The 20,002-nt window shown below is 43.1% G+C and overlaps 1 protein-coding gene across 1 annotated transcript in view; it reads left to right on the top strand.

Annotated features, from left to right (window-relative positions):
* Positions 1 to 18,378, top strand: part of st6galnac5a (ST6 (alpha-N-acetyl-neuraminyl-2,3-beta-galactosyl-1,3)-N-acetylgalactosaminide alpha-2,6-sialyltransferase 5a) — a 256,085-nt gene extending 237,707 nt beyond the window's left edge. The window contains exon 5 of the mRNA XM_055151370.1: positions 18,120 to 18,378. Within this exon, the coding sequence (XP_055007345.1) occupies positions 18,120 to 18,378 (259 nt within the window). The remainder of the gene's footprint in view (positions 1 to 18,119) is intronic.
* The last annotated feature ends 1,624 nt before the right edge of the window (positions 18,379 to 20,002 follow it).

The raw sequence follows: 20,002 nt of genomic DNA, 5'->3' as shown, positions 1-20,002 counted from the left end.
GCAAGAAGGTTTCAGGTTCAATCCCCGGGTCTTTCTGTGCGGAGTTTGCGTTGTCGGTCAAATCCTCCAGCTACAGTAGTCCTGACCAAGACTAGCTGAAGATCTGGAGATGGGTCATTAGGCACTGAGGGAACGGTCAAAACCAGCGGAAAAGTTTGCCTTTAAAGCAGGGGTTCCCAAACCCCGGGCCAGGGACCGGTACCAGGCCGTGGGTCATTTGGTACCGGGCCGCGAAAGTCCGAACCCCTCTTCCCGTACGCCGTGTGGGCTGCGCCACTAAACCAGAACTAACCCAGAACTAACCAGAACTAACCAGAACTACACCAGAACTAACCAGAACTACACCAGAACTACACCAGAACTAGAACTAACACCAGAACTAAACCAGAACTACCAGAACTACACCAGAACTAAACCAGAACTAACCCAGAACTAAACAAGAACTACACCAGAACTACACCAGAACTAACCAGAACTAACCAGAACTACACCAGAACTACACCAGAACTAAACCAGAACTAACCCAGAACTAAACACCAGAACTAACCAGAACTACACCAGAACTACACCAGAACTAACCCAGAACTACACCAGAACTAAACCAGAACTACACCAGAACTAAACCAGAACTACACCAGAACTAACCCAGAACTACACCAGAACTAACCCAGAACTACACCAGAACTAAACCAGAACTACACCAGAACTAACCAGAACTAACACCAGAACTAGAACCAGAACTCCAGAACTACACCAGAACTAACCCAGAACTACACCAGAACTAACCAGAACTACACCAGAACTAACACCAGAACTACACCAGAACTAACTAACCAGAACTACACCAGAACTAACCCAGAACTACACCAGAACTACACCAGAACTAAACAAGAACTAAACCAGAACTAAACCAGAACTAAACCAGAACTACCCCAGAACTAAACCAGAACTTACACCAGAACTAACCCAGAACTACACCAGAACTACACCAGAACTAAACCAGAACTACACCAGAACTAAACAAGAACTAAACCAGAACTACACCAGAACTAACTAAACCAGAACTACACCAGAACTAAACCAGAACTACACCAGAACTAAACCAGAACTAACCAGAACTACACCAGAACTAACCCAGAACTACACCAGAACTAAACCAGAACTAACCCAGAACTACACCAGAACTACACCAGAACTACACCAGAACTACACCAGAACTAACCAGAACTACACCAGAACTAACCCAGAACTACACCAGAACTAACCCAGAACTACACCAGAACCAGAACTACACCAGAACTAAACCAGAACTAAACCAGAACTAAACCAGAACTACACCAGAACTACACCAGAACTAACCCAGAACTACACCAGAACTAAACCAGAACTAACCAGAACTAAACACCAGAACTAAACCAGAACTACACCAGAACTAAACCAGAACTAACCCAGAACTACACCAGAACTACACCAGAACTAAACCAGAACTACACCAGAACTAAACAAGAACTAAACCAGAACTACACCAGAACTACACCAGAACTAACCCAGAACTAAACAAGAACTAAACCAGAACTACACCAGAACTACACCAGAACTAAGCCAGAACTACACCAGAACTACACCGAAACTAAACCGGAACTAAGCCAGAACTACACCAGAACTACACCGAAACTAAACCGGAACTACACCGGAACTAAACCGGAACTACACCAGGTCTAAAACCAGGTCTAAAACAGTATTTATCCAGGACTTAACTATGTCGCGTGGACCAGTCTGTGGCGCAAACAAAGGTTGGGGATCGCTGCATTAAAGTGTAACCTTAACCTTTTCTGAACATTTTGCATTTAAAGTGTATTTGACAGGTTTCGATGATTCTCTAATTCCTACTTAATCCGCTGGGATAATATCTAAAGTATAGTTTTACACCAATCAGGAAGCAATTTGCGAAGAAAAGTTGAAAATGACACAAGTAGAGAGTTCATAATACCAGCAGCAGGGAACAGATGCCAAACATTTTTCTTCCTCGCAGACCCAACAACTGTAAAATGAAACCATATATCTCCCATTAAAGAGTGAAGAAAGAAAGTCTGTAGGCCATCTGGTAATGTTCTAAGTTAGAAGAGCTCTTAAGCACGAAATGACTGGCACTGAAATATTTCCTGTGTGCTGAGGATAATGCACAGTATATCAGGTTATATAAAGCATTAAATACATGTACTTATCTGAATATTGAGGATTGAAGGTGCATTAGTCCTGATGCATTCTGGGTTACGGGCTCAAATGCAGTCTCTGAAATTAGGATTTATTTCAACAAAATGGCAAATTGTGCTTTAAAGTAGACCTAATTTGCCCGTATCGGCTTTATAGTGATAATCTGTGACGCCCGGGGATCATTAGGTTATAATTTGGACATTTTAAATCATAATATTGATCTAAAACGGCTTAATAAAAGAAACAAATCCGCTGACGACCGCGTTAAAAAACTGTAAACGACGTCACAACAGCGAGTCGCGCAGCCGGGATCTGAATCTTTTGGATCAGAGGGAGGATCCAAAATGCAGGACTGTTGTAAATGTTCTTTAACTCTTTCCCCCATGAAGACGACATTTGACGACCCTCCCTGTTTCCTTAATGACGACTTTTGACACCTCCGCTGTATCACTAAAGACGTGATTTGACGACCTTTTTCACATTTAAACAGAGACTGTGATCGGTGGGGGCCACTACAACCCACACTAGACTGACCATTAGGATTCAAGGATATGTTTTCGCAGATTTTTTCCGAAGTTAATCGAAGTAGTGACGATTGTAGCTTCCGGAAAAAACACAACACGAAACTCGTGCAATGGAAAGATCGCGGCACTGCGGCGCACGGTTTTAGAAATAATGAGGAGCGGACATATTTTATGGATAAGTTTAGAGAAAGTGACTTTTATAGATTTCAAAGTGATGATGAGGGTGATTAAAAGCAGGACTAAAGCAGGCAGGACTAAAACCAGGACTAAAACCAGGACTAAACTAGGTCTAAAAGCAGGACTAAACTAGGTCTAAAAGCAGGACTAAAGCAGGACTAAACTAAGACTAAACTAGGTCTAAAACCAGGTCTAAAACCAGGACTAAACCAGGACTAAACAATATGACACCTAACAGTAGGGTGGACATACTTTAAGGCAGCAGTAGTTTTCTCATATAGAAATAATTTCTCTATCAATAATATTTTTTATAGGTTTAAGTAAAGACTGGGCTTTTTATTTTCTTTTAGCAGACAAAACAAAACATCTTATGTTAAGATTTCTTGGTCTTTGCTTCTCTACAGCAAACAGCTGCTTATTGATGGAGACTTGGGCTCAACAGAGAATTTGAAGAAAACAAACAAGAATTTTCAGGATGTGGTCGCTACATTCAGGTAGTTTTAAAAAGCATGACAATATCAAGTAATCCAAAGTATTCAGATTATGTTGCTCACTTTAAGTAATTTAATGGATTACGTTACAAACTACATTTTGGGGTGTGTAATCTGTAATCTGTAGGGGAATACATTTTAAAAGTCACCTTCCCAACACTGAGTAACGGTAAAGTTACTTCAAAATAATATTACTCAAGTAGAAATCACTCAAGTAAGATATAAGGAAACTAGTACACAAGTAAAAGTCATATAACATTTGATATAATTTCAAGTTCATGTGATTTAAAGACAAAACATTAAAAAAAAAATGCACAAAATCTGGTGGGTTTTTTTTGGGATGGATACAAAAATGAGACAGGAAAGAGCACTGTTACTTCATAAAAAATATTACTCAAGTAGGAGTAAAAGTAAGCTGCTAGAAAAGTACTCTGAACAAAGTCTAATTTCTTTAAAAAGTTGGTAAGTGAATCACAGTAAATACAACTTGGAGAGGATAAATTAGAGAGAAAACAATTATAAAAGCTCTGAAAAGTTGATTTTGTATAATCGGTGCACTTAAAATAATTTGCGAAATGTCATGTGATTTTTAAATGTCATAAATTAATGCGTAAATAGTCAAAACTTTTGAGAACGATTTTTAAAAATGTTTCCCAGATCCGGAGTTGATTCAAGTATTTAAAAAAACAAACAAACTTACAAACCGCTTGACTGGTGCTAACTGATCCATTAGCCGCGGTGATGTCGAAACAATGAGAAGTAAAAAGTACATTTGTGCGGCGTAACCATGGCGATACATCATCCTGACGAGCCATACGTTTCCGTCGGCAATTAACGAGACCGACTCGCCTCCGTTCATTTACATCAGAGCGCAAACATCCATCACACACAGACGCGGCGAAGAAATCCACATGTAAAACGCTCATGCTGTTTTATCACTGTGCTGCTGAAAAGCCCATATGACGCTGTTTTCTGATCTGTGTTCTAATGTTTCCTCATCAAAAACAAACCTGGACTTGTGTTTTGTTTCATTCGCACATGTTGAACACACAGACCCTGCATGTTTCGGCTGAGTTCTTCTCTCAAACTCAGTGGTTGGGCGTCAGGGTCTGCAAGTCCTTCTCTGCTGGCCTAAAAAAATATCTGAATCACAGACTGATGTTAATTATATTATTATATTATTATTAAATAATTTCAAAGCTTTTCCGATAGTTGTGCTGCTTCCAGACATGGATTTTCATATTAAAGCATTTAACCAATCACATTTCAGCCAGGCAGAGTCTAAGTCAAAGAAGTGTCCCTGAGGCCTTCACAGTCTGAAGGCCCTCGAACACACAACACATGAAACTGTTGTTTCAGCCAATCAGATTCTGAGTTGGTGTCACCAGGGGCTTTAGCAGCGAACGACAACATCACCAGATTCACACTCGTGATTGGACGATCAGAGAGGGAACCAACCAAAGCAGCAAACTGCATCTGTAGCGGAACCAGGACTACACCAGGTCTAAACCAGGACTACACCAGGTCTAAACCAGGACTACACCAGGTCTAAACCAGGACTACACCAGGTCTAAACCAGGTCTAAACCAGGACTACACCAGGTCTAAACCAGGACTACACCAGGTCTAAACCAGGTCTAAACCAGGACTACACCAGGTCTACACCAGGTCTAAACCAGGACTAAACCAGGACTACACCAGGTCTAAACCAGGACAGGTCTAAACCAGGACTACTAAACCAGGACTGGACTACACCAGGTCTAAACCAGGACTACACCAGGTCTAAACCAGGACTACACCAGGTCTAAACCAGGTCTAAACCAGGACTAAACCAGGACTACACCAGGTCTAAACCAGGACTAAACCAGGACTACACCAGGACTACACCAGGTCTAAACCAGGTCTAAACCAGGACTAATCTTGGATTTGAGAGAGAGGGAGAGAGTCTCCGTAAAGTGCGATCAGGCGACAGCTGCACTGAGCCCCATGCTGCCGCTGGGGCCAGTGCTCCACACTGCCCGGAGCACTGGCCCCAGGCACGGTCCTTTTGTCTGCGGTCACCCGACAGTCTACATGGGTGCACCTTCGGGCCAGTTCCGACAAACAGTCCTGGTTTAGTTCTGGTTTAGTCCTGGTTTAGCACCCCAGCGCTCCTCACTTCTTCTCCGTGCACAGACTCTCCACAGCTCTTTATACTGTGTATAATGTAAACATAAACTAGTTCTTGAGGAGTGGATTGTTTCAGACGGAGCACTGCTGAAGGCCTCGGTGTGAAATGCTCCGCCACTGCCCAAACTCATGATGTCATGTGGTACAGGAAGTGCTCCTCTAAACCCCATACACTCTTCGCTAAAATCATTTGGATGATTTAAGACCTGGAATTGCCAGTCAGTCTCTACAGCACTAAAGGTGAAATGTAGCTGTCCCCTCTTGACATTATTTTTATCGGTTGGGCTTCTTTCCTTCTTTTAGCTGGTTTTATGGCCTTGTCACACCTTGACGATTTAGCCAGAGTATGCCCACGTACCAGAATTACCCTAAAACGCTGGATAGTGCTCTGAAGGGGGAGCGACTTAGAGCGGGGAAAAAAGGAAACATCAAAAAGAGAGACAAAACACAACTCCAGGTCTGTTTGTGCTCAGGAAACATTAGAACATAGATCAGAAAAGAGCAAAATATAGCCCCTTTAATCGCATTTTATAATCTGAACTCTCAAAGCAGACAGAGAAATATCTTTTGTATCTCTTTAAATCTTCTTTTGTATTTGCAGACATGACTCCATGTTGTTTACTATAGTGCAGAGTGGGACAGAAGCGTCTCCGAGGACCCGCCGACTGCACAGACTCATTAGTGACTTTAATAAGACTGATTCACCGGGCAGGCTGTAACCAAGAGCTTTTATTGGAGCAGAGTCAAACCTTATCAGACGCACAGATAAAAAGGACAAACTGTGAAACCATCTCTCTCCGTCTCCGCATCGACGCTTTCGCAAGATTTATGCTTTATTTTGGTTCGGGCGCAAGTCCAATCAGAGCCTTAATGAAAGAACAGCTTTGTCTTTGGCTGCAGCAGACGTCTGAAACACTCCACTCCACGTCCATCAAATGTAAAGGCTTTGAATCGCTTTTAGTCATGTTAAAGGGCCACTAAACACCACAATCACTTTTTTCTACTGATTAGCTGTGTGAATGGGTCTCAAATAGAAATGTGTACCCAATCCTGGCTCTATTTTGGCATTTTAGTGCATATTTGTTTAAAGATCTGACTTTTGGGTCAAAGCGGTGTCTGTAACGGCTTCTTTAGGATCAACTACGGCCAGGACATTTGCATTTTTGGGTTGGACTAATGGCCAGATGCAGGTTAATATGTAGTGTCATAGTTCTCCAGATTGGTTTTGGGTTTTTTTTATTTTCAGTCTTAGCCTCGTCTCGGACTCTACCTCATTGGGACTTGGTCTTGTCTCGGTCTTGAAGGCGCTTGGACTCAGTCTTGTCTCGGTCTTGGAGGCACTTGGACTCGGTCTTGTCTCGGTCTTGAAGGCGCTTGGACTCGGTCTTGTCTCAGTCTTGAAGGCACTTGGATTCGGTCTTGTTTCGGTCTTGAAGGCACTTGGACTCGGTCTTGTCTCGGTCTTGTCTTGGTTTTGAAGGCACTTGGACTCGGTCTTGTCTTGGTCTTGAAGGCACTTGGATTCGGTCTTGTCTCAGTCTTGAAGGCCTTGGACTCAGTCTTGTCTCGGTCTTGTCTCGGTCTTGAAGGCGCTTGGACTCGGTCTTGTCTCTGTCTTGAAGTCTTGGACTCAGTCTTGTCTCGGTCTTGAAGGCGCTTGGACTCGGTCTTGTCTCGGTCTTGAAGGCACTTGGAGTCTTGTCTCGGTCTTGTCTCGGTCTTGAAGCACTTGGACTCGGTCTTGTCTCGGTCTTGTCTCGGTCTTGAAGGCGCTTGGAAGTCTTGTCTCGGTCTTGACTTGGACTCGGTCTCTGGTCTTGAAGGCTTGGACGGTCTTGTCTCGGTCTTGAAAGGCACTTGACTCGGTCTTGTCTCTCTTGGACTTGGTCTTGTCTCGGTCTTGAAGGCACTTGGACTCGTCTTGTCTCAGTCTTGAAGGCGCTTGGACTTGGTCTTGTCTCGGTCTTGAAGGCGCTTGGACTCGGTCTTGTCTCGGTCTTGAAGGCGCTTGGACTTGGTCTTGTCTCGGTCTTGAACGCTTGGACTCGTCTTGTCTGTCTTGAAGGCACTTGGACTCGGTCTTGTCTCGGTCTTGAAGGCGCTTGGAGTCTCGGTCTTGAAGGCGCTTGGACTGGTCTCGGTCTTGAAGGCGCTTGGACTCGGTCTTGTCTCGGTCTTGAAGGCGCTTTGTCTCGGTCTTGAAGGCGCTTGGACTCGGTCTTGTCTCGGTCTTGTCTCGGTCTTGAAGGCGCTTGGACTCGGTCTTGTCTCGGTCTTGAAGGCGCTTGGACTCGGTCTTGTCTCGGTCTTGAAGGCGCTTGGACTCGGTCTTGTCTCGGTCTTGAAGGCGCTTGGACTCGGTCTTGTCTCGGTCTTGAAGGCGCTTGGACTCGTCTTGTCTCGGTCTTGAAGGCGCTTGGACTCGGTCTTGTCTCGGTCTTGAAGGCGCTTGGACTCGGTCTTGTCTCGGTCTTGAAGGCGCTTGGACTCGGTCTTGTCTCGGTCTTGAAGGTGCTTGGACTCGGTCTTGTCTCGGTCTTGAAGGCGCTTGGACTCGGTCTTGTCTCGGTCTTGAAGGCGCTTGGACTCGGTCTTGTCTCGGTCTTGAAGGCGCTTGGACTCGGTCTTGTCTCGGTCTTGAAGGCCTTGGACTCGGTCTTGTCTCGGTCTTGAAGGGCGCTTGGTGTCTCGGTCTTGAAGGCGCTTGGACTCGGTCTCTCTCGGTCTTGAAGGCGCTTGGACTCGGTCTTGTCTCGTCTTGAAGGCGCTTGGACTCGGTCTTGTCTCGGTCTTGAAGGTGCTTGGACTCGGTCTTGTCTCGGTCTTGAAGGTGCTTGGACTCGGTCTTGTCTCGGACAGTTGTCAAGTGTGATCATGTTTCATTACGGCCGCTGCTGTCGGCAATAAACTTGCGGGACTGAAAATTACAATTCTTTGTGGATGTGGGTGGATGCAGGACTGAAAATTCTGTCCCGCTCAGATCTCTGCTTCTTACCGCGATGTGTGGCCCAAGTTTGCTTAATAAAAGTGCACAAATGCATCTGTATTTGTCACAACGTGCGTTTGGTAAATGTGCAGAGGCTGATAAATCCCACTGCAGAACCAACCTGCACCCAAGATAATGTAACTCCAGTTAGGATCTTGACAAAACAGGTTTAAAAATCCTTCCCACTTTCTTAAATTTCTTCACTTAATTCACAGTTTCTGTAAAGTCCCAGTGGAAGTTCTCGTAAAGAAGAAGTTCTGAAACTGTGGGTGAAAGTCCAATGAAGGGGCTTCAGTGCAGTACAGTTTGCTTGGCCTATTTTAGGCCTAAATGAACATTAACCAGCTCAAATGGAGAGAGATTTATAAAAAAACATTGATATAAATGTGCCAAAATAACTCTAAAATACAAATAAATGTCGAAAATGACAAAGCTGGTCTTGATTTGGTCTCGATGGACTGTGGTCTCGGCCTTGTCTCAGCCTCGACCTTTAAAAGTCTTGGTCTTGTCTCGGTCACCACCTTCAGAGGTCTTGGTCTTGTCTCATTCTCGGGACCCTGTGGTCTCGGACAGGTCTTGGTCTCGATTAAATCGGTCTTGACTTACAACAAGAGTGACGAGCACAGAAACTGGCGTCTACGGGTGCTTCCTGGCACTGCTGGGCACCGCGATGTCCTGTTGTTTCTGGAGAAAAGGGAAACGATGTGATTCGAGCACAAATGTCTGCTCTGTTTCAAAGATTGGAGTGCACAGGTCCGCGCCGTGTTGGATCGTTGTGGCTGTCAGTCGGTTGTCAATCATCGCTCCAGAACCCGCCCCACAGGAGGATTTTTCAGATTTTCTCTTAGGCGCGGGGTAAAGCTTCGGCAGAGCGTTTAATGGCTCTTTAAAATGTCGTTACCTCCTCAAAAACCTACCTCGAGTTGAGTTTGAGTAATTCTTTATTATTAGTCTGTCTGCATCTCCAAAGCTCAAAATGTTCTGTTCCACCTTGTGATGTTATTTTCAGGTTAACAGCTGCTTTTAGCCTCGATTGAACTGCTTTACTCTTCAATACGCTACAATAACCTTAAGTTGTTCCCTTTTAAGAATGTTTTTCTTTTTAATCTTGGTTCAGTTGAGATTGCAATCTGTAATCTTCTGGTGCACTGAGAAGCGGAGAAAGTTCAACAAGGCTAAAACAATAGCTGCGGTGTCAAGTGTCGGCAAGTCCAGGGCTGAAAACGTGAAAATGATTCTGGTAAAGGTGTATGAAAAACACACTGAAGCACTTCCTGTATTACCATTCGATGACGTCACAAGTTGGAACGAAGTGGTTTCAGACTAAGAGATAAATATGCAGGATGTGTGTGTTAAAGTCGCACTATGTAACCGTTTGTTTCCATGGAGATGTCATTGCTCTGCCTGGAATGTTCCACAGTATGACATTAAACAGCTCTACTTTACATCAAAAAATTTCAGGAACAGTTTGATTTAACAAGTTAGTTAACAAAAATCCTTGTATCATTTGATCATTTGATTTTCAAAATAAAACTAAAAACTACATCAGGACTAAACCAGGTCTAAACCAGAACTAAACCAGGTCAAAACCAGGACTAAACCAGGACTAAACCAGGTCTAAACCAGGACTAAAACCAGGACTAAACCAGGTCTAAACCAGGACTAAACCAGGACTCTAAAACCAGGTCTAAACCAGGACTAAAACCAGGTCTAAACCAGGACTAAACCAGGACTAAACCAGGTCTAAACCAGGTCTAAACCAGGTCTAAACCAGGTCTAAACCAGGACTAAACCAGGTCTAAACCAGGTCTAAACCAGGACTAAACCAGGTCAAAACCAGGACTAAACCAGGTCTAAACCAGGTCTAAACCAGGACTAAACCAGGTCTAAACCAGGACTAAACCAGGTCTAAACCAGGACTAAACCAGGTCTAAACCAGGACTAAACCAGGTCTAAACCAGGTCTAAACCAGGTCAAAACCAGGACTAAACCAGGACTAAACCAGGTCTAAACCAGGACTAAACCAGGTCTAAACCAGGACTAAACCAGGAATAAACCACAATTGAACCACATCTAAACTAGGTCTAAACCAGTCTCAGTCCTGGTCCAAGTCCCGGTCTCAGTGCCTGTCTGGTCCCGGTCTGGTTCCGGTCTCGCTCCCGGTCCCAGTCTGGTCCTGGTCCTGGTCAGGTGCTGGTTTCGGTCCCAGTCTCGGCCCCGGTCTGCTCCTGGTCTCAGTCCCAGTCTCAGTCCTGGTCTCAGTCCCAGTTTCAGTCTTGGTCTGGTCCCATTCTCAGTCCTGGTCTCAGCTCTGGTCTAATCCCGTTCTCAGTCCTGGTCTCAGTCCTGGTCTAATCCCGTTCTCAGTCCTGGTCTCAGTCCTGGTCTCAGTCCCTGTTTGATCCCAGTCTCAGTCCTGGTCTCAGTCCCTGTTTGATCTCGGTCTCAGTCTTGGTCTCAGCTCTGGTCTAATCCCGTTCTCAGTCCTGGTCTCAGTCCCTGTCTGATCTCGGTCTCAGTCCGGTCTCAGTTCTGGTGTCAGTCCCACTCTCATCCCGGTCCCGGTCCCAGTCCTGGTCTCTGTCCTGGTCTCTGTCCCAGTCTGATCCCGGTCTCAGTCCTGGTCTCAGTCTCAGTCCCAGTTTGGTCCTAGTGTGTTCCGACACTCAGTCCTGGTTCAGTCCTGGTTCAGTCCTGGTGAATAAAAAAAAAAACAACACACAAACCCCAGTATGTTTCTGATAAGGACACAACATCATATATCGGTTTCGTATATCGTACATCGGTTGTTTATATCGGTCTTTAACTTAACCGAATTACTCAAAAATCGACTGTTCAGAGCCAACGTTTTCCCTAATTGTTGCTTACTCAGAGTTCTACTTTGATTAATCCTTGAGCGCTCAGACACTTTCTGTTCTGTTCCTGCACCTCCGAACTAAAATAACAACACTCCATCACGTCTTGAGTCTGATCAAATGTGCAATCAGACTTTAGTGCTTCGCTCATTGATTCTGCAGAAATACGAGATGTTTTTCAGTCCCCAGTGAGATTTTATTTCTCTGTTCTTTCCACCTAAACAGCCATATTTGTTTTTATACCAACAGATTGTGCTTGTCCCTGATTGGCTACTCCATCTGTCAATCACGCCCATCAGAACTCAGGGAGATTCACCAATGGCCAGACTCTTACCTTTTGCATGTTTGATTTCAGTGAACCTCCTTAAAGCCTTTTTTAGAAGAATGTTGAAAGAAAACATTGTAATTATTATTTAATCGTTTTATTTGTTGTAGTTTAAGCACATTGAGCAGTGAAATACAATCATAGAAAGCTCAAACTAAAGTCTCAGTCGCAGCTAAACAGGTCGAGTCATCAGATCCAGCGTCAGGGCATTTTGAACAGAGCAACAACCCTCAGGACAAAAGTGTCCCTCCTCCTGTGTCCCCTGTGTCCTGCAAACTGAAGTAAACATTCTTTCACTATGGATCCTACCTGGACGACTGAGGAATTACACAGAAGTCATAATATTGGACTAAATGAGTATACAATTCTATAAATAAGCAGAGTAATTTCAGGTTAGGTTTGTCAAAGTATAAAAAATCAGATAATAGGTGTGTAATAGTCCACAAAAATCAGGGTTTTGAGGTTCATTTTGGGTACAGTATCGGAACAAAATGCAAAACCATTTTCTTGTTGTTTATTTGTGTGTTTATTAAACCAATAATTAGTTTTAATAAAATATATGCAAAGTGCTGCTTGGTAATACTAATAAGTTAAATAAAATATTCTCAAATAAGCAAGAAATGCATGAAATATTATAAAAAATAAATTCCTTGTAAACAGTAAAGAAAACTTTTTTTTAAAAGTAAGGCGCAGCACAAACAGTTCCAGCATGAAGTTTTACTCAATCATCATATTTTTGTCCAGAAAAAACAACTTGTCCACATTGTCAGATCTGCTGGCAGTCACAATGTCCGCAGCGGTTGAAAAATTCTCCTTCACTAGGGACAGAAGTTGCAGTTATGGGGGAGAGAAGTAGAAATTCTGTGCCAGCGAAAGGCGAAAGTGAGGAATGGGACGCAATGACAGTAGTTTTGCGAGGATTCATTGGTTCAGAGGGACATAATCAAGGCAGGGGGTAATTGCTGTCGAGGCGGCCGCCCTAACTATAAAGCGCTGCAGGAAACAATGCCACATCAATCAGACCAGTTCCTTCATGAATATTAAAGAGCCGAGCCTTCGTGTAGCTGCACATGTAGTGGCGGAATGTAAACACACACAAACTGCGCGAACTCACTCATGCACAAACGAAACTGAAACAGTTCGGCACAAATACATGTTCCGTTACACCCCATCAGATACTAATCGATACTAAATATAGTATCAAAACAAGATACTCATTTGAGCAAGTATCGAAACTAAAAAAGTTCCATTCACAAGCCAGAAATGAACCTTTCCTGAATAGTTTTAGAATGATCTTGAGCTGTATCAGAACAAGTATAAGAGCACACAGACTAGTATTCGCATGGGAATATAAACAAAAGTACTACAGTTTAATGTTGAAAATCACATTCTATTGTCTAAAGAAAAGTGGTATCAGAATCAATATCGAGCAGAGGTGGGACCAAGTCTTTGTTTTGCAGGTCTCAAGTCTTTGACCTCAAGTCCGAGTCAAGTCCCAAGTCAAACGCAGGCAAGTCCAAGTCGAGTCTCGAGTCACTGGCCCATAAGTCCAAGTCAAGTCCAAGTCGTCTGCTTTGAGCTTCAAGTCATTTCAAGTCTTTAAACCAAAGTACCAAATACAGCTTTGATTTTTGCAATTTATATGAGTTTTAAACTAAATTGTTCTTAAAACGTCATGGCATATTTATACATGAGTATTTATTTAAGAGTTGTAGAAATGCAATTTTGTCCTTTTTAAATGTTTTGATAAAATCTTAGTGTGAATCATTACGGTCACAATAGAAAAAAAAATCTGATTTAATAACGGTTATTTTGTCGTGTCATCTGCACTGAAATGGAAGGATCATGTTGTACTGTATATTACTGTAGTACATTTGAGTATCACAGTACTTCAGTCACATCCAAAGTACCAAATAGAAGTGGCAGGGACATGTTCCAGTTTGTTCCTTTAAAATCCAGCTCCCCATTTATCAACTATAAAGAGAAAAGTATTTTATAAAAACATATTTTTTTTAGGAGAAGCATCAAGTCTTCTCCAGTCACAGGCTTCAAGTCCAAGTCGAGATCTAAGCCTTAGTCCATTTTATCAAGTCTCAAGTACGGAAGCCGAGAGGGGTCACAACAAAAGCAAACGCCCAAAAAAAGCCACAACGGAAATGACCGCGGGACTCTATTTTAATGGCAAACGCCGCAACAAATACAAACACCACAACACAAACGCAAATGCCGCAACACTTTAAAAAGCCACAACGGAAGTGACCGCGGGACTCTATTTTCCGACGGACCGATCAAGCAGCAAGTGAAAAAGAAGAAATACAAAGTGAAACGAATAATGATAAAACAATAAATTATTTTTATTTACGTTTCCAACTTCTCCGTTCCTTTACTTTTCACATTGTAGTTCTTCTTCTTCACTTGCCGTTGTGGCTTTTTGATGTGTTGTGGCTTTTTGATGTGTTGTGGCTTTTTGATGTGTTGTGGCTTTTTGATGTGTTGTGGCTTTTGTGTTGTGGCGTTTGTATTTGTTGCGGCGTTTCCATTAAAATAGAGTCTCGCGGTCATTTCCGTTGTGGCTTTTTGATGTGTTGTGGCTTTTTAATGTGTTGTGGCTTTTTGATGTGTTGTGGCTTTTGTGTTTTGGCGTTTGTATTTGTTGCGGCGTTTCCATTAAATAGAGTCCCGCGGTCATTTCCATTGTGGCTTTTTGATGTGTTGTGGCTTTTTAATGTGTTGTGGCTTTTTTAATGTGTTGTGGCTTTTTGATGTGTTGTGGCTTTTTAATGTGTTGTGGCTTTTTGATGTGTTGTGGCTTTTGTGTTGTGGCTTTTGTATTTGTTGCGGCGTTTCCATTAAAATAGAGTCTCGCGGTCATTTCCGTTGTGGCTTTTTAATGTGTTGTGGCTTTTTGATGTGTTGTGGCTTTTGTGTTGTGGCGTTTGTATTTGTTGCGGCGTTTCCATTAAAATAGAGTCTCGCGGTCATTTCCGTTGTGGCTTTTTCTGGTGTGTTGTGGCTTTTTGTTGTGTTGTCGCGCTTGTATTTGTTGCGGCGTTTGCGTTCGTTGTGACCCCTCTCGGCTTCCGTACTCAAGTCCTAAAAACGGTGTCTAAAGTCTGACTCGAGTTCACGTCACGACTTGCAGGTCCCACCTCTCGTATCGAGTATCAAGTCTATCCCTTAGTATCGAAATCAAGTTGTAGATTTCAGTATCGTGACAAGTTCAGACGCATGTATCTTGTGAACATCTGTACATTTTATTGCCATGACATTTCAGACTCGACTGTGTAAATTAATACATGATCTACTTTCCAAATGCGCAGAAAATAGTCTCGAACACCCACTCAGACGCCGATGGCCTTTGACAGATTACATCGCTCTGAAAACCACATTAAATAACATTAACATTAACACATGGCTGGTAGTGCTTTTCTCTGTTGTTTGGTATTTGTAAATGGAACTCGGAAAGCTTTAAAAGCCTGTGTAAAAAGCTTTTTATTTTGTCCCTGCGTGGCATTTAAACATTATTAAAAAAGGCTCCGACGCTTTTCCGAATGATAAATAAACGTATGCAGATGAGACACTCTTTTCCCCTTCACGTGAAAAATAGACCCCCGCCAGATGTAATGCACGACCTATGAAATATTAACCACAAATCTAATATTTCTTTCTTCTTGTGTTTTTGTTTTTGGGGGAACTGGATTTGAACTTAATGAAATATGCAAAAGGTACAAATGGATCTCGAGATTCCAAGTTTTTAGTGTTGCGCTGGTACTTTGGATGACTGCGTTTAATAGCTGTGTCTGTAAAAATGTCGATCACAACTCATTTTGGGATGAACTTTTCTGGCATATATGAAGGAAATCATATCATAGGGCAATTTTTACTGCTGTCCAAATGTCCAGTGAGTGAAAAAGTATGCAATGTGTTTCCAGAGAAAGGTCTTTAACTGGGCACAACGCGAATGAATGAAGCAGTTTAACGAATTACCGTGGACTCGTGATTATAAATAAACCACTTAAGGTAAACAAGGTCATAATAAGCTGGTAGACAGATTTTATAAACAACAAGGGTGTGTTAGTCTCAGTGTAATCAGCTCAGTGAATAAAAGAGAATAGTTCAGGCGAGGGTTGTCAAAGTGTAAAAAATATGATACTAATGGATACTAAACCTGGTATAAAAGCAGATAGAAGCATCGGTTTAACTTCTAACTTCGCTTGGTTGTTTAAGTTATTGATGAGATGGGTATTCTGGTTGTGTATTTTCTCTGGAAGGTCTTCAGCCACATTTGGTGTCACGTCTAGCATCTCAGTCGTCCCTGTTTACCCGGGACAGTCCCAGTTTTGAGTCCTGTGTCTCCTGTTCCAGCAGATTTATACAAAACCACTGATTTGTCCCAGGTTTATATAAGAAATGTCCCAGGTGTCCCTATTTTTGATCAATCCTGTCCCTGCCTACAGTAAATAGAGGCACAATCCCGCCTTCTATTGAATGTCGATAGTCGATAAATCCAATCAGCTCTTCCGACATCCGTTGTAAATAGAGTCTGTTAGGTAATGTTACCTGTTGGTGGCTCGATTATGGCAGACTATTATATGTTCACAAAAAGAACTTCTGTCTACGGTCAAATGATGTGAAAGAAAGTCTAAATGTCACAAAGTTTTTAGAACAGGGGTCACCAATCCCCGGGCCAGGGACCAGTACCTGGCCTTGAGAGTGGGAACCCCCCATACGCCGCGTAGATCGTCCCCCATCCCGTACGCCACGCGGGCCGCACCTCTAAACCAACACTAAAACCAAGACTAAACAAGAACTAAAACCAGCATTAAACCAGGTCTAAATTCGGGTCTAAAACAGGATTTAGCCAGGACTTAACCATGCTGTGCAGACCATGCATCATGCCTCCTCCCCCAACCTCCTCCGGTCCATGAAATATTGCCGGATATAAAACCAATCCAGGGCACAAAAATGTTGGGGACCACTGTTTTAGAAGACACTTTCTCTACACAAACACAACTTAACATATCAAAATGACAAAAAGACAATTCTCCCTGTTTACTGTGAATCCAGCCGACTCGGTCTGCATCGAACTAGCCCAAGTTTTTGTGTTTTGGAGCCCCGATTTGATTGGTCATTCCATTGCACTTTCTCGAGGTGGAAGTCTGTTTTCCCCGAGTCCCGAGCACAATAGAATGCAGCAAAAACTGTAATTTGTTTGGCAAAATACAGAAAAGCTGCTTAAAAATGACCAAAACATGAATAAAATGTGGCTCTACTGACTCATGTTAGTCATGAATGGGCCGAGTGCAGAACAGATTTCTTTAATTACGCCCTCATTTCAAAAATGTATTATTACCAGCCACCCCAAACCAAGCGTGTCCCGGTTTTTGATTTTGAAAAACTGGTCACCCTACCTTAACTAGCTTCTTGAATGCTCTTTATGGATAGAGGGAAACTAAACATCTCATTTACACAATCCAACAGTCCTTTACTTGTGTCCCTTGAACTGCACACGCTGAACTTCTTGGTTGGTTAAAATACAATGATGTTAAAAAACTAAGCTCAAAAAACAAAAATACTACAAAAACTGCACAGCCAGGCAATTAGGCTTAAAGGGACAGTCCGGAATTTTGGACATAAGACCTCATTTCCTAGTGATCCAGAGTGTTGGAGACGTGTGGAGACACTTTTTTAAATATTCCATCCAGTCCTTGTGTTTGCAGAGGTCACTGGTGTTAGACTAGTGCATGTCAATGGCCATAGTTATCCTGCCAATAAAAACAGTCTTACCCACTCCACAAAACACCCGAAACAAATCTATTATTACGCCAGACTGTCGATGTAAATGTCTGTGTCGATAGAATAATTTTAGAAATAAAACTAACCAGCAGCAGTGAGTTGTACTTCCTGATAGAAAGTTTGGGAGCGGCGGACTGATATATGAGAAAATAGTCCCACAACATGTGACGATTCATGCGATGCAAGGTTAGTTTAATTTCTAAAATTATTCTATCAACACAAACATTCACATTGACAGTCTGGCATAATAATAGATTTACTTTGGGTGTTTTGTGGAGTGGGTAAGACTGTTTTTAGTGGCAGGAAAACTATGGCCATTGACATGCACTAGTCTAGCACCAGCGACCTCTGCAAATACAAGGACTGGATGGATTATTTAAAAAAGTGTCTCCACACATCTCCAACACTCTGACTCACTAGGGAATGAGGTCCTGTGTCCAAAATTCCTAACTGTTCCTTTAATATCATACCATAGAACATTCAAAACAAACCAGTACCATCATGGCAAGAAGCAGGCAGCAGAAAAGTTCCACAGTGCAGCTTTAACTGTCTCTCTCTAACCTGTCTTCTCTTGTTGCTGCAGGGAGCCGGAGCACCAGTCCGTGCCGTACCACTACTACGAGCCTCGCGGGCCGGACGAATGCGCCATGTACATCTCCCACGAGCGCGGTCGCCGTGGCAGCCACCACCGCTTCATCACCGAGAAACGCGTCTTCGCCAAGTGGGCACGGACGTTTGACATCCACTTCTACCAACCGGACTGGAGCCCCCCGCCGCTGCCGGCCAATCAGACGGCGGAGGGGGCGGGAACTAGCGCGCCCGTTGGACCGCACAAAACGTGATGGCGACAGCGGCGAGACAAATACAGGGCTCTGATTTGTAAAAGGGTATAAACAGTCAAAGCTTTTCAACGAGAGAGGAGGAGGAACAGTGGGCGAAATGCATGCTGGGTAATTTCAGGGCCAATGTGTGTTTTGTTTATGAAGATTGCAACTTTACCAGCCAATCAGAACGCGGAGGAGGCGGGACTAAGGCAACTGTTGGATTGTAAAGCTCAAAATGAAGACAATTAAACTGCATAAGCTCTTTTGTAATAGTATAACGCTTTATAATTCACGCTGGGTAAACTCCAAGATAATTTGTGAACTGACCAATCAGACGGCAGAGAGGACGGCAACTAGAAAACGTAAAGGTGACACCTGTAAGACAAATACAAGGCTCTGATTTTACGTCACAAACCAGGAAGACGTTAGGAAACATGCGATGTCAACTTCCGGTGTAGTTCCCGATCACTGGGCTCGCCAACCAACTGTGATAAAACCCTAAGAAGTAAATGTGATCAGCGGTAAAATGAAGACTGCATAAGTATGTGCTGTTTGGAATCATCTTGAATTTCGCACCCTCGTCTCTTCTAATCGCATGTACCCGGTGCGCTCGGAGTTGTGGGTCAGTGTGGAAATGATGAAAACTGAGGTGTGGTTGTACCGTATTTTTCGGACTGTAAGTCTCACTTTTTTTCATGGTTTGGATGGTCCTGCGACTTATACTCTGGTGCGACTTATATATTCAAATTTTCAGACTGACAGCCGTGAGAGGCTCTAGGCTTGTGTATCTGTTTTCTGCGCATGTCTCCTGCAGAAAAAGCCACTGTCCTGTTGCAAGTAGTGAAATATGGAGCAGAAAACGGTAATTCGAGCAGCAGAAAGAAAGTTTGGAGTGAGCGAGAAACTTGTGAGGGAATGGCAGAAAGCAGGGATGGAGAACACAGCTTCACGGCAACCGGGTGGATGCACCATGCAACTTTCCTGGAAGTCACTGGATGGATCAACAAAGTGGACTGGACTTCAGTGACAACCAAAGTCGCACGGAGTTGCTCACAAGTGACACAGAGGATGAAGAATTCAATGGATTTAGTGATTTGGAGTGAATTAGAGAGTTTGGGAAACCTATGTTCTGTTGTTTATGTTATAGTTATCTGAATAATTGTTAATATGTTACGTTGACATACCAGACGCCTATTCAGTCTGTTGTTCTCTGTTCTATTGTTATAACTATAACTTGAATTTCAAGATAAAACGTTGGTTCCTGGTCCTTGATTTTTTAAAATAAAGTTCCCCCAAAAAGTGCGACTTAGGGTCTGGTGCGATTTATGTTTTTTTTTTCTTCTTCATTACGCATTGGCTGGTGCAACTTATACTCCGAAAAATACGGTTATTGTTGATTAGCCGAACATAATGGAATGCTACAATGACATGGAGATGAAAAACCTGGGACATTTTCTCATTTTTCAAAGAATTTGTCAGACTTACTTCAGCAAACAGAGCCCGTCAGAAGTTGTCATCACATGTTTCCAAACGCCTTCCTGGTTTGTGACGTAAACAGGAATAGAGCCTTTAATCCAGGGGTCTCCAACCTGTAGCTCGGAAGCTACAAGTAACTCTCCACCCCCTTCCTAGTCGCTCGCCG

This window comes from Boleophthalmus pectinirostris, unplaced genomic scaffold (assembly GCF_026225935.1).
Source record: "Boleophthalmus pectinirostris isolate CB_2022bp ecotype Guang Dong unplaced genomic scaffold, ASM2622593v1 HiC_scaffold_16, whole genome shotgun sequence".
NCBI lineage: Eukaryota > Metazoa > Chordata > Actinopteri > Gobiiformes > Gobiidae > Boleophthalmus > Boleophthalmus pectinirostris.
This window is presented reverse-complemented; position numbering and strand designations above follow the sequence as displayed.